The sequence below is a fragment of the Trichomonas vaginalis genome, chromosome VI (genome assembly GCF_026262505.1).
Source record: "Trichomonas vaginalis G3 chromosome VI, whole genome shotgun sequence".
Classification (NCBI taxonomy): Eukaryota; Parabasalia; order Trichomonadida; family Trichomonadidae; genus Trichomonas; species Trichomonas vaginalis.
This window is the reverse complement of record NC_067208.1, coordinates 13504815-13518916: the sequence shown is the minus strand read 5'-3', so window position 1 is coordinate 13518916 and position 14102 is coordinate 13504815. Positions and strand designations below refer to the sequence as shown.

The window sequence follows — 14102 nt, the reverse complement described above, 5'->3', positions numbered from 1 at the left end:
TGACATTGACAACAACACTTTGATTGTTTGTTTGAGTTGGTGAATTTAACTTCACATCTGCCACCGCCATTAAACCTTTTGAAACACTCACGCTTCTATTTTTCGGAAATGACATTTTACTTAGAATAAAAGATGGACGTATTCGAGTATCTCTTCGAATTGAAGCAGAACAAAGTTTACACACACAAACAATACAAATACATTGACAGAATAGTTCTTTATCAAACAATGGTAAATGTTATAGAATAGCAATATTTGCTGAACCAAAATATTTCCATAAAGCAAAGAAAGTTGGTATAAACTGAAATGGTGAAAGTTCTTGACGTTGACAAAAATATAACAACAAAACTTACAGATATTTCTAAAGGTAAGTTTATCTTACAATATTATGTCAAAACTGGCGTACTGTCAATATTTGACGGAGAGAAGTCAGTTCAAGAACAACTTACTGACCTGCTGCCAAAATCTGCTCGATGGAAGCTGTCGTTATGCCAATCTGAGGAGCCCCAGCAGTTTCATCGAACGAATCTTCAAAAGAGCATCTTCCGTGAAAAAGTGCTATTGGTTTGTAAACTCTTTGCTCTCAGTTCATCTGGACCGTCTCTGTCACCAGTATATTGTATTTGTACAGTACCAACAGTTGAAAATACCACCCATAAAGTCTTCTGAGTCAGCAAATGGAATGCCAAGCCAAAAAGTTTGAACGGTCTCCATTTGTATATTGAGTTTTTTGACCTCTCTGTATGAGTCCATACTTTCACATATGGCATAATAGAACTTTGCATTTCAGGGTTAATGGTTGTTGTGAAGTTGTTGTTAAAGTTCATAGCATCTAATGTCAAGTTGTATGACGCTCATATCCTTCAACTGTAGAATATTCTTCTCTTGGATAATATTTGCCATCTATGTTTATATGATATTTAATACCGGGGTTGTAGAAACAAGAATAGTCATTTATAGTTCGTCTGAACAGTACAAACATAGTATCTGCATGTTTCATTGCAGTTGTTAAAGCAATATCTGTTCTTGCACCTGGGTCAGCACTTTGGTTTCCAACTTCACCTGCAAAGTCTTTGACAGATATTGGTGTATAGGGAACATAAGTGGAACTGCAATATATTTGGCAGCTAAAGCATTTGAAATATCTGGGTCCAACATATAGACTGCAAGTCTGCTTTCTATTCTCTTGCATTCAAACTTTTCGCATGTGAACTTAACTGGGTCCCAAGCAGTTCCAGCAGCATTGAAATAATAGTTTACTTCATTGTTGAAGTTTGAGAAACCAAAGTCTAAGTCAACTTTGTCTTTGCAAAAATTCGGCGAATGATGTTTGATTTGTTCCCTTTACGTCTGTAATAGTGAATGGGTCTTGTGTTGGTGCAATGACTAAGTTATTTTTGCTTGGAGTAAGTTCGATAGAAATTTTTTCCTGCCCAGTTTGGCAAGTATCTTAAAAACCTGAAGATGAGGAAAGATGACAAAGGAACTCTAAGTTTCAGTTTTACTTTGGTTACTGCTGCTGCAGTTTGTCCAGAAAGGTTAACATAAACTCCTGGAACGTTAGGGTCAAGTCTTCTTATTTTCTCAATATTTGCATACTGGTCTGTTTGTTCTCTAGCTTGTGGTTGTACTGAGTTTCTCAAAGCGAACCATTCATAGTTTGCCCATGTTACTGTTTGAACTAAGTCAGAGTTAGAATATATCTTATATCCCATGAAAACTTCTGGAGCATATTGGTATCCGACATAGAAAATTCCATTGCAACTTTTTGTCAGACAACTTGGCAGAAGGTTTTATTTCAATGTCTTGTTCCACGTATAAGAATGAGTTGTCAATAGAAATAATATGAAACCTGTCGCAAGCAATATCTACTGTTGTTGAAGAACCTTCTCCAAACTCACCTACGTTTCCATAAGAAACAGCAGTTGTATATTCGTAAGTTCCAGGAACTATTTCTGACCTTCTAATGGCATTGTCGCATTCGTATACCATTCGGAAAACATTTCCGTTCATGGCATCCAAAACTGTTGGCGTATATTCTGAGCGGCGTACATTTCATATGGGTAAAAATATAGAATAGTTGGATTTATATATCATAATAGAACCCACTCGGACCAAGCTTTACTTTCTTCCTGACTGATTTTTTAACTCTTCTTTTTCCTTCATTGCCACTACTTTCACTAGATGAAGTTACTTCTTCACTATTTTCACTTTGTTCTACTCTTCTCTTCTTCTTTGGTGTCGCTTTTGGTAACTTGCCCTCTGCTTCAAGTTGTAGCATCTTTGCCTCATGTTCACCTAGTATGTTGTAAATTTCCATGTCCTTTTTGCCTTTGGGCTCTGGTCGCCCATCTCAGGTACCTATATCCTAGAAAGATTTTGTCATAGTTTGTATTTGAGTCTTCGCGTATTGTTTGCATGACTCTTTCCTGAGTTTCCGGTTCAAGCTCTTCAAACAGAGCTTGTCCATATGGAATAAGCTCGTTTCCAAATATATGTTTTTGTAGCCATTCTGGTTTTCTTTCCATTTACCAATAATATCTTTTGTGAATGGGAAAGCTTTTACCCAATGTTTCAGTCTTGCGTCATTTATTTCTGTAGTTGGTTTTATTTTGTCAAGGAACATGTTTTTCAATACTAACATTTCATTTGGTACTGTCCATTTGAGTTTTCTTAAATATTCATCCCTTCTCAGTTCATTGTCTGCAAAGTAAGTTTTTATGACATTTTGTAAACTTTCGTTTGCAAGGTCATGTACAATAGGTTCTCTTCCTTCTATCTCCCTAACTTTCTTTCTAAACTCTTCACCAAATATACCATCTCTATGGTTCTGTGTAGTTCTTTGAGATAAATGTTCTAGAACGTCAGGTGTTATATTTCCATCAGCCATGTTCATTTCATACTGGTCCAAAATATCTGCATGTTTCATATCTTTCAATGGCATTAAAGCCGCGCTGAAAATACCAGCTATATCTGGTTCACATTCACTTCCATTGCGTCTACAACTTCTTGGAATTGTGGTTGTAAGTTTATGAACCACCTATCCGGATTAGCTTTATGACCCCATCTCATTGTAGTTCCATAGTCTGCAGAAACAAAAGTAGGTTTGTTTCCATATTGGTTAGGTTCTGAATGAACTTTAAACAATGTTTCATTTCTATATGTTTTGTTGAAATTAAACCTTTTATTTTCACGAGTTCAGCCAAAGATTGAACGTTATATGGTCGTAAGTAAAAAGGATTGTTGTATTTGCGTACATTTTCTTTCAGTACTTCCATTCTATGCTGAATATTTTCATCTGATGTTGGAGTCTTTTGTATGTCGGCGAACATTTTTCGATATTCTTCTATTATGTCAGCCGAATTTTTCTTAGACTCTTGGAAAGATTCCATATTCTCCGCATACTCTTGTTGAGGGTCAAGATTTTTCGGCTGTTCCAAATCTTCATCTAGTTCTGTGAAGTTAGTTTCCAAAGGAGGGACTTGTTCGTTTCCTTCAGGCTCTTCTAGCTGTTGTTGCTGAACTATTTCTTCCATGTCTGGTTGTATCTGAACTTCTTCCTGTGGAGTTTCTTGTACCTCATCTGCTGGCATTTCATATATTCCGAGACCGTTTTTAACAAGTTCCCTATTTAAGCCATCCGCATTCATAACCCTTTCTTCTTTCGTTCCGTCTCTATTTTTTACGCGTTTCATGAAGATAGTTGAATTATCATTTATCTCTGACACCAAATATCTCGGAGTAAATTCATCCATGTCATTTGGATGATATGCTATTAAATCATATCCCTTAGCGAGCTTGTATTTTCCAGGTTTGAAATTATATCCCATTTGGTGCTGAACCATAAAGCTAAATAGGTTCGGGTCAGTATTTCCTTCCTTGAACTTTCTAATAGCTTCTTTATATCTGTCACTAAAGTCAAGAGTATCTGGGTAACCATAATTTTCCTTAAGCATTTTTAAGAATTCTTGGTTTCCTTGTTCTCTACTTCTTTTATGTCCTTGCTCTGTTTGTGGTTGTTGCTGTGCAGTGTTTTGAACTGTTGGTTGTGGTGCAGTGTTTTGAACTGTTGGTTGTGGTGCAGTGTTTTGAACTGTTGGTTGTGGTGCAGTGTTTTCAACTGTTGGTTGTGGTGCAGTGTTTTGAACTGTTGGTTGTTGTGTTGGTTGTTGTGTTGGTTTTGGTGCATGCCTGTGTCTGTGTCCATGTGACGATGTAAATGTTTTAGGTAGTCCTGGTGCAGGTGCTTCTCTTGGAGGGTTTGGTGGTATATAAGTTCCACCAGCTGGCACATATGTTCCATCTGCAGCATAATGTCCTACCTGACTTTTCGTTTTTAAGAAAGCATTTACTAGGTCTGTTTTGGTCTGTTGTAACTCTTTTTCTTGACTTTCCACAACAGTTGCTCTAACGGCGTCATAGGCACTTTGAACTGCCTGTCTCGTTGCTGCATCTGTTATTTTCGTCATATTTTGTGCTACTTCTCTTAACTCGTTGTCGAAACCTTCAGACTTCAGTTTCTTTCCAGATGAGAAGTCGTTCACTAGTTTCACCTTACTATGAAGAGCTTCGAAGGCGTTCTTAAAGTCAGCATTCATTAAAGCTTCATTTGAACTGTCTTCATCCGCTTGTATTTTTGTCCTTATTGACCCTATAAGTTGGGCTGCTTTAGCGTTGGCTTGGGCATCTAACCAGTCATTATTAGCTTTTATATATTCTGCGCTTTTCATTGCCTTTTGCATGGCTGCGTCGTTATTTTTACTTTCTTGTGCTAAGTTTTCATACTGTACGGTTTGGTTTTGCAACTGTAAAAGTTTTTCTGCCTTTACATTTGCTTCAACTTCTTTTTTATACTCATCGCTATCCATATATGTCTTCAGGGCTTTTTGTTTTATTTCTTCATCTTTCAGTACTTTATATTGAGTAGTATGGTTTTTCAAATTTATAACATCTTGTTCCATTTTTGCTACTTCTGCTGCTTTTTCTGACACTTTTTTCGCATATTCCTCTGTACTTAGTTCTTTCAGTTGTTCTTCTTTCTTCTTTTTCTCTACGTTTAACTCATTGAGTTTCTTTGTGTGTCTGTCATATTCTAGTTTCTTTTCGTTTTCACTTATTTGTTTCTGTATGTCTATGTTTGACTTTTTGACATCTGTTATTTGATTTTTGAGTGAACTCAAATTCATTTGACTTTGAGGGTTATAAGCTGTTCCGTCTGCAGCTCCACCATAGCCTGCCATTTTCGCTAAAAGTGCCGCTCTTAAACCTCCACTCTGTGCACCAATAACTCGGTTTAAAAGCATAGGGTTGCTTGACATTTGTTGCAACATAGTGGGGTCATTCATAATTTGTTGTTGCAACTGTTGTTGTGGTGTCAGTTTTACTATTGGATGTTTCAATGCTCCCTTCCTCTTACGTATATTCTTACGTAGCTTACGTGGCATTTTAAGTGAAGTAAAAAACGGTTTTTGACAGATGTTTATATGACACTTTTTGTTCAGCACAAAAAACTACTCGGTCAAAGTGTTGTCAGTTTTGTAAAATAACCGTCCGATCTCATTCTATAAGGGGAAAAGGCTTCTCAAAGTATACTTCCTTGGAACGCCCGTAACTTTTCCTGTAGCGACGATAGACCCTTACTTGTCCGGACAAAGTTATACTAAACATCTTCAGGGCTAGAGGGCACGAAGTGCCTGGAGGCCCCACTACCTTTTTTTTTTTTTTTTTTTTTTTTTTGATTTGATTAATATTTTGATATCCAAATTGAATTATTCATCGTTTTCATTTTTTTCTCAATTTTTTTATTCGCAAACAATCATCTGTTCTGAATAGAATTTTCCAATAATTTATTTCGCTCATGGAGGCAGTACATAATTGATTTAATTTTGAAAGAAATTCCTCAGATTAAAATGACATCGTTAGAAATGAGTTCACGTTATTTTGGCACTTTTCGATAGAGAACTTCAATTTAAATTTCTTATTTATGATATTGTAAGTATGGAAATCATAAAAATTATTAGCGGATTACGCTCTCAAATTTTTGATATAAATTGAATTAACTTTTCTTGAAAACCAAAACATTAAATTATACAATATATTTAGAATATAATGTCCGAAATTTTGATTTCAAAGCTGCGACGATAATTTCATCGTTTCTCTGGCCCTTCACATTTAAAAAAACTATCCCAAATGTCCGAATTGCGCGTTAACCTTGAGAAGATCAAAGAGGCAAAGGAACGTATTCGCCCATATGCTGTTGAAACACCATGCAACTTCGTTCCAAACCTTTCAAAGATCACAGATTGCCAGCTTTATTTCAAGCTCGAGACTCTCCAGAGATGCCGCGCATTCAAGTTCCGTGGAGCTCTTTCTAAAATCTCCACACTTCCAAAGGGCTCAACCATTGTTTGCGCCTCTGCCGGTAACCATTCACAAGGCTGCGCTCTTTCTGCCCAGATTTGCGGTATGAAGTGCATTGTTTACATGCCAATCACAGCCCCAATCACCAAGGTTGATGCTACAAGAGGTTATGGCGCTGAAGTCAGACAATATGGCTTCTCCTTCGATGAAGCTAACAAGAAGTGCGCCGAGGATCTTGCTGCCAACCCAGACTGGATCTTTGTTCCACCATTCGACTCAGATGAAGTCATTGCCGGCCAAGGTACAATTGGTCTCGAAATTGCTCAGCAAGTTCCAGACGTTGACACCGTTGTCGTTGCTGTTGGTGGTGGTGGTCTTGCAGCTGGTACAGCTGTTGCCATCAAGGCTCTCTGCCCAAAGGCCAGAGTCATTGCCGTTAACGCCGCTGTTCGTCCAGCCTCCTACCTCAAGTACAAGAACTTCAAGGGACAGGAAATCGACCAAAATACAACAACAAAGTTCATTGGTAACCCACTTGCCGATGGCATTGCTGTCATCAACCCAGGTAAGGTCACATTCCCATACATCGAGCAGCTTGTCGATGATTTCGTCGTTGTTACAGAAGATGAAATCTCAACAGCCATTGCTTACCTTGCTGAACGTACAAAGATGATCTGCGAAGGTGCTGGTGCTTCACCATTCGCCGCAGTTCTCTTCAAGAAGTTCGAATACCGCCCAGATGAGAAGATCGTCTGCGTACTCTCTGGTGGTAACATCGAACTTCCAATGCTCGCTCGCTGCATTGACAGAGCTCTCTTCCTTCAACAGCGCCGTGTTAACTTCACAATCTCCCTCCCAGTTGCTTGCGGCCAGTTCATCAAGATGCTCCAGATTCTTCAGCAATTCAAGTTCGAAGTCGTAGGAACATTCGCCCTTCCAAATGCAAACTGCCTTGCTAACCACATCAGATACTGCGTTACGGTTGATATACCGAATCCAGCATTGATGGAGGATGTTAAAGCTGAATTCGAAAAGAACGGATGGACAATCAATATCACTGAAACACATCCTCAAGATCAGTAAAATTTTACGTCTCTTTTTGCAATAATTTCATATATTTACTAATTTTTTTTAATTCATTCTAAAAGCAATTTTGATTTGAGTTTGGTCGAAACTCACTACAGTTTTTTGTATTTTGATTAGGGTTTCTGAATATTTTTATAGAAATTTGTATTTTATATTCTAAATTTTGGAGAAGTTGAGTTGTAAAACTAGAGATTTAATAATAACTAGTCAAAGTAATATAAAGTAACAGTAACATTTTTAGGTAAAGAGTTAATAATAAAAATATTAACGAGGTAAATCTTCTTCATCATGTCTTCTGATGATCTTCTTAACATTGATAAGCATCATTCTAACAAATCCACCAAAGCATATATATATACCAGCAAGATCTGCAATTGTTCCAATAAGACCTTTGTTAAATAGAATAAATATAAGGCCAATTGCAAAGCAAATTGTTCCTGGTAGTCTCTGCTTCTGTGTAAACAGTTTTTGGAATTTTTCTAAGCCTAAAATTACAATCAATCCTGCGAAAAATAGAATATTGGATAAAATTAGCATACCTCTATGAAATTTTGCTACTACTCCGATTGCAAATGCAACACCGCCGAGCCCTGTGAGGATCGAGCCAAGTTGTTTTTGCTGATCTTCTGACATCTAAATCTGACACTTTTCCAAAAAAAATTCATTTTATAAAAAATAATTTGAAAAATACTGGAAAATATTTTCAAAAAATGGAATTTGAAAAAAATTTGGAAGAATCACATATTTTTTAGTACGGTAGATATACTACAATTTTAAATCAAATCTCAACTCTATACTCAAAATTTGGAAATTATATGTTCTTCATAAAAATTTCATCTGGATTTTCTGTTTTAATGTGTAAATTCATTGTATTGATTTGCTTTCATCATATACTACTCGGGCTATCATCATTTAGCTCATACATTTGCCTCAATTTCTATGACAGACAAAGATTTATCTTCTTATGCTATATATTGGGTCTCATTTAAAGCCAAATTTTACACTATGGAAGATGTTACTTCTATTTAGTTAGTATTTTCATGAATTCTTATTCGGGGCATTTTTTCGTCACTTTTATAAATTTATGCTTACTGTTTCATCAGATACCACCCTTTTCGGTGACTTCCCACAAGAGCCAATCGAGAGAGTTGACAATAATAAAGAAAAATATTCTAAAAAGTATAAATTAGTTCCTAAAGTTGTCGAAGTTAAAGAAAATAAAGATACAAATACAAAGCAAAATCAAAAATCAGAACCACAGAAAGCAAAGATTAATCCAAACGATCGCCCAACAGAACACAAAGCAATTCTAAAAGGTACTCATGGTCATAAATTATTTGCAATGCTCAACAGCATCAAGATAACACCAAAAGCACCTCAACCGGAAATAGAAAACGTCGAACCAAAAGGAAATGTTGCTAAAAGAAAACTTACTATGTCTAAATGAACTTTTAGACATTTATAACCATTCTATTATTTATTTGTATGTTTAGAAATTAACTAGAGTAAAATATAGAGTTTATTATTTACTATTTTTAATTTATATTAGCTTTTTTTAATATTTTTGAATTAAAAAGAATAGAAACAGATATCAAATTCTACAAACAAACACTTTATGAACCAACAATATTAGTTCCTAATTTGAAACTTAACACAAGAAATCTTAGACTTCAACAGACTCTTTGTCCTGTTGATCGATTTCATTCATCATCTTCCAAAGTTCTCTGTTAAAAGCATCTAATTGGCTTCTTACATCATCAATTTGATAACGATAATTTGCCAATTCTTTTTTATGCTTTTCTTTGGCCATTCTGAGCTTCTTCTTTGCATTTTGAATCTGCTCACTAATATTTTTCGCTTCAGCTGCAGTCTTATTATCTATTTCATATATAGCATCTTTTTTCTTTTGCATTTCTTGGATTGCCTGCTGTAAATTATTCATATCTTCTCTTCTTCTTGCAATTTGATCTTGAAGCATATCTACTTGTTTCTTTTTGCTTGCATTTTCTCCATATTTTTGGAAATCTGGCATATTCGTAAATAATAAGTTGTAGAACTCGTTGAATGAATCTAATTCTTGCTGAACTTTAGCTTTTTCATCTTCTAATGATTTAGATGTCCTTAGTGCAAGTTCTAAGTTTGATTGCTCTTTTTCTAGTCTTTGACGTTCTTCATCAGGCTTAACATTAAGAATATCATCTAAAGATTTAATAGCATTTGTCAATCTCTCTATTTCATCATTATTTTCTTGGATTTGATTCTTTTTTGATTGTAATTCAATATTTTGACGATCAATCTTTTGTTGTAATGCTTCATTCTTCTTTTGTTGCTTATCGATTGCAGTAATTAGCGATTCATACTTATTATCAATATCCTCAGCGTCCATTTCTGTTAATAATTGTTGTTTTCTTTGTTCTTCTTCAAGTGTTTGTTTCCATTTAATTTCAATTTGATTTAATTCATCTGTAACAATTGCCATCCTTTCACGTGCAGCATTTTGTTCTGCTTTGATGTATGATTCATTAAATCTTCCAAGATTAATGATGTTTGAAAAGAATTTTGTTAAAAATTTCTCATCATGGTAGTTTTTGATTCCGAAAGAGTTAAGGTTAAGTTCATTTGTTAGATGTTTTAGTAAAAGACTCTTATTCAAGAAATCTATACCTTGTGCAAAGGTATCTGGTATAGGTTCAGGTCTTAATGCGAATTTTGGTAATTTGTATGCGTGCTCTGGGTATTCTACTAACATTTGGACAAATTTAAATACGAGGTCGAGCATTTGAGTAAATTTTGTTTGTCCGTTGAAGATTATATCAGCATTGGCTATTCCAAGTCCTTTGCTAATATCAATAATCTTCTGTTTTGAAAGATTCAGCGTGGTTGACATTTATATGGAAATTATTAAACGTTCACTTTTCAAAATCTTCTATTTACATGTCAAAAATTTCTATAAAAAAACTTTTTTTTATCAAATTTTAGTATGGTAGGCAGATGAGTCAAACTCAAGAATTGATTCTTGATCCTTCCATTATACCAACAGAATTATCCGAATTACATTCAATAGAAGAGGATTTGGTGCATTTGGACACTGAAAATATCGAACAAATTTTTGATAATTTGAAAAATTTAGACAATGATATGATTAATTATGTAAAATCCTGTATTCTACACCTTTCAACACAATTCCGCTTGAAGTGGGGCGTGTTCTCTGAAATATCAAAGAAATTACAAATTAATTACTTTGGCGATTCGCGATATCCGTTTTCAAAATACATGTCATCTATACAGAAAAATGAAGATGTACGAGCATACGATGAAGTATTGAGCGAAGATTCACCAATTTCTGCAATAATTAATAATGATTTTTCAAAATTAGTAGAATTTTCAGTAGATCCCAAATTCTCTGAAGCTGAAGTCATGAATGTTATAAGTTTGCCTAATCTAAACTTGCTCGATCTCTCGGCATATGTAGGAAATTTAGAGATTTATCAATATCTCAAATTAAATGGAATGGAACCCACAACTAACACAATGGAGAACGCGATCATTGGCGGTAACTTAGAAATTTGCCAAATTTGCCATGATCAAATTAAAACTGTTACTGAAGCCCAAATTATTGCAGCTATTAAATGCCATAGGTACGAAATCCTGCAATGGTTCATAGACGAGTTTACTCCAAATGTTGTTTACCTTTCTCTCTCAATAAATTCATATTCCACTTTATTATTTAGCTATTTCATCCAGAAGAATGGAGGAGTGAATAGCTACATTGCAACAAACCTGCTTATTGATGCATATAACACAAATAATACTTCTTTACTCTCTTATTTAATTAAAAATGGAGCAGATGTCAATAGAAAGTTCGGAAGCGAGGAAGAAACTTTGCTGATTCGCGCTACAAGAGATAATAAGTCTTTTGTAAAGCTTCTTATTGATTCTGGAGCGAATACAGAGATTACAAATCCAAATGGCCTTACACCTTTGCTAATAACTGCAATGACAGGAAATATTGAAATTGCACGCATTCTAATCGAAGGTGGAGCAAATTCAAACGTTACTAACTCTTCTGGACAAAATTTAATCCAAATTGCAGAAAATTTCGGGAATACGGAATATGTCCAGCAGTTCAAAAAGCAGCAAGAATATCAGATATGTAATATTGCTTAATTTATTGTTTATTTGTTTATTAAAATCCTTTTAATTTTCGTGTTTTTTAAAATTATCAATGTATCTTTTTAATAGCTTAAGGGATAGTGATTTAAATGAAATAATTCATAATAAAACTTGATAATTAAAAGAATTTCCTTTAAATTGAGAAAAAAATTGGTAAATTTTCCTTTATTTATGAAGAATAGTTAGTAAATTAGGGAAAATATCATGGTAAATGAATCAAACAAATAAACTAAAGCTTTATAAGCAAATAATAAACAAAATAATTACGTAAATATATTAAGAGATGAAACAGGAGTGTTTGAAGACCTGAAAGAAGACCTAATTGAAGGAGTTCCTCTTGGTCTTGGCTGTGGTTTGTAAAGTGGCGTTGGAGCAGGCGGTTTTTCTCTCTTTGGCGATTGTATTGGTTTTCTACATTCAGTTAAGTTCTTAAACGGCTTCTTCTGCTTTTGGAGATCGTATTCTATCCTTTTCAGTTCCTTTTTCAGGCGATTTCTTTCTTCAAGTTGCTCATCAATCGTTTGGGAGTATTTCTGCTTAAGATTATCAAGCTTATCGATATGTTTTGAGGCATCTCCAATAGTTGTTTTGGATTTCTGGTCAGATCGAGAATTATCTAACGCAATTTTCAAAGAAATGGCTTCATTTTCACGTTGTAATTTTCTATACATCAATAATGCAATTCCTATTTTATCTCTGACATGGCCAAGCTGTTCTACCGCAAATAATCTGTTTGCTTCTTCTTTCTCCAAAACGGAGATTTCTTCGCTCTTCTGACGACAATCAGTTAAAATTATATCTTTCTTCTGTTGCAAATCATCAGTTTTCTTAGTAAGAAGTTCAATTTGATTTGCAATTTCGGCATTTTGCTGTTTAACCTTGTTAATTTCGTTTTCCATTGGTTTAAGAATCGCTACACCTTCTTCGAGAGTCTTAATTGAAGAGTTTTTGTCCTCAATTTCGGCTTTCTTTGCATCAATATTTTTCCTGAGTTCTTTGATCTGCTTTATGAGGTTATCGTACTTCTGACGACGATCTTCATTAAGTTTGGCTAAACTTTCTTTGGCTTCTTTCAACTCTTGGACCTTTTCTGCGTCGTTTTTGTGCTCTCTTACATGTAGATCAATTTTGGCTTGAATTGCTTGCATTTCGTTAGTCATCGCAAGCTGGTCATGCAACTCTTTGATCATTCTCTGGTTTCTGATCAATTGATCGTCTCTTTGACGAATTAAAATTTTATAATCCAAAATCAATCTCTGGGCAACTTCATCTTCCACACCAACTTCACTCTCAAGGTTATTTCGTGAGAGAATACTCCATCCATCAGAAGATTTAACTGATTTCGGAGTTGTAGGGCTATTTTCGGGTTCTCCAAGGGAACGCTGAGTAACAGATCTTTTCTGATCAGGAATAGGTATCGAATGAAGCGATGAATCAAAGTCATGCGTTGATTTATTATGTGGAGAGTTATTTTCTTTATCCAATTCAATGGAATGAAGTGATTGATCATCACCTGTAAGAATATTTGAGTGTAAGGATCCACTTTCGTTGTTATCGATTGAATGTACTGATTTTGTATCTCCTTGAACGGATTTCGAATGATGTGATCTATTTTCTTCGTTTATTGACCTGGAACGCACTGATCTTCGAGAACTATGGCGCGATTTCTTTGACTCATGCGTTTTTGGTTCTTGAGATGATAAAGAATGATAAGATTTATCAGAACCAAGAGTTTTATTCTCTTGAGTATGAGAACGATGTGATTTCGCATCATTTGGCTCATTATTTCCTTGAATAAGATTCGAATCTTCTCTATTTTCTTTTTCGTTTTGAGGATCATTTGTTGCATTCTGTACACCTTTAGCCGGTGGTTGCGCTTCTAATTGGCTTTTATTCTTCTTTTCGGATAAAGTCGATGAAATGAAAACATCTGGCATATTCTTTGCATCTGCCATCGAACATTGCGTGCTATAAGCGCTACCTGTTGATGAGTATTCATTTCCGAAATAATCGCTTGTTTTTGTATTATTTGTATGCAGGCTGTTTTCTGTGTTGTTTTGCGTTGAATGGTGATGATGCTTACGTCTTTTCTTGCTTTGCGTGGTGTTTTCTGTCGTATTTTTATCTTTATTTTCATTTTGATTTGTAAATTCTCCAGATTTCGAATGATGTCCTGCAGATTGGAGTGAATTAATAGTAGATGTTGTTTCACCTTCAGATTCAGGGTCTTCTTTTGGTAAATCCTTCGGTGATGATGTCATCTAATTTTTCCCTCCCTAAACTGTGCTAAACGATTTTTCAAAAATAGAATAAATGGGTGAATCAAATAATAGCTTTGTCTATAAACTAATATCCAATAATATCAAGAATTAAAGACCATTCCTCATAACTTAGAATTAAAATTTTTTACCTCTTGCATATTTTAAAGATTCATACTTAATAGATAACATTACTACATGAGGAAGGAATTCCTACATTCATTA

The 14102-nt window shown here is 34.9% G+C and overlaps 6 protein-coding genes across 6 annotated transcripts, besides 1 other annotated feature; 3 read left to right on the top strand and 3 right to left on the bottom strand.

Moving 5' to 3' along the window:
• Positions 1-3129: part of a mobile genetic element that runs on past the window's edge.
• A 3037-nt stretch (positions 3130-6166) lies between these two features.
• Positions 6167-7468, top strand: TVAGG3_0859390 (L-threonine ammonia-lyase protein; the record flags this gene model as incomplete). Its single annotated transcript, XM_001308755.2, has 1 exon — positions 6190-7443. The coding sequence occupies one exon, from the start codon at positions 6190-6192 to the stop codon at positions 7441-7443; it is 1254 nt and encodes a 417-aa protein (XP_001308756.1).
• Positions 7469-7710: 242 nt separating this feature from the next.
• TVAGG3_0859380 (vesicle-mediated transport) lies at positions 7711-8079 on the bottom strand (the record flags this gene model as incomplete). Its single annotated transcript, XM_001308754.1, has 1 exon — positions 7711-8079. One exon carries the CDS (start codon positions 8077-8079, stop codon positions 7711-7713), a length of 369 nt encoding a protein of 122 aa, XP_001308755.1.
• Positions 8080-8530: 451 nt separating this feature from the next.
• Positions 8531-8893, top strand: TVAGG3_0859370 (uncharacterized protein; the record flags this gene model as incomplete). The annotated part of the gene is made up of 1 exon (XM_001308753.1): positions 8531-8893. One exon carries the CDS (start codon positions 8531-8533, stop codon positions 8891-8893), a length of 363 nt encoding a protein of 120 aa, XP_001308754.1.
• A 216-nt stretch (positions 8894-9109) lies between these two features.
• TVAGG3_0859360 (uncharacterized protein) lies at positions 9110-10333 on the bottom strand (the record flags this gene model as incomplete). The annotated part of the gene is made up of 1 exon (XM_001308752.1): positions 9110-10333. The coding sequence occupies one exon, from the start codon at positions 10331-10333 to the stop codon at positions 9110-9112; it is 1224 nt and encodes a 407-aa protein (XP_001308753.1).
• Positions 10334-10437: 104 nt separating this feature from the next.
• On the top strand, positions 10438-11613 carry TVAGG3_0859350 (protein ubiquitination; the record flags this gene model as incomplete). The annotated part of the gene is made up of 1 exon (XM_001308751.1): positions 10438-11613. One exon carries the CDS (start codon positions 10438-10440, stop codon positions 11611-11613), a length of 1176 nt encoding a protein of 391 aa, XP_001308752.1.
• A 109-nt stretch (positions 11614-11722) lies between these two features.
• TVAGG3_0859340 (uncharacterized protein) lies at positions 11723-13916 on the bottom strand (the record flags this gene model as incomplete). Its single annotated transcript, XM_001308750.2, has 1 exon — positions 11883-13880. The coding sequence occupies one exon, from the start codon at positions 13878-13880 to the stop codon at positions 11883-11885; it is 1998 nt and encodes a 665-aa protein (XP_001308751.1).
• Positions 13917-14102: the final 186 nt, after the last annotated feature.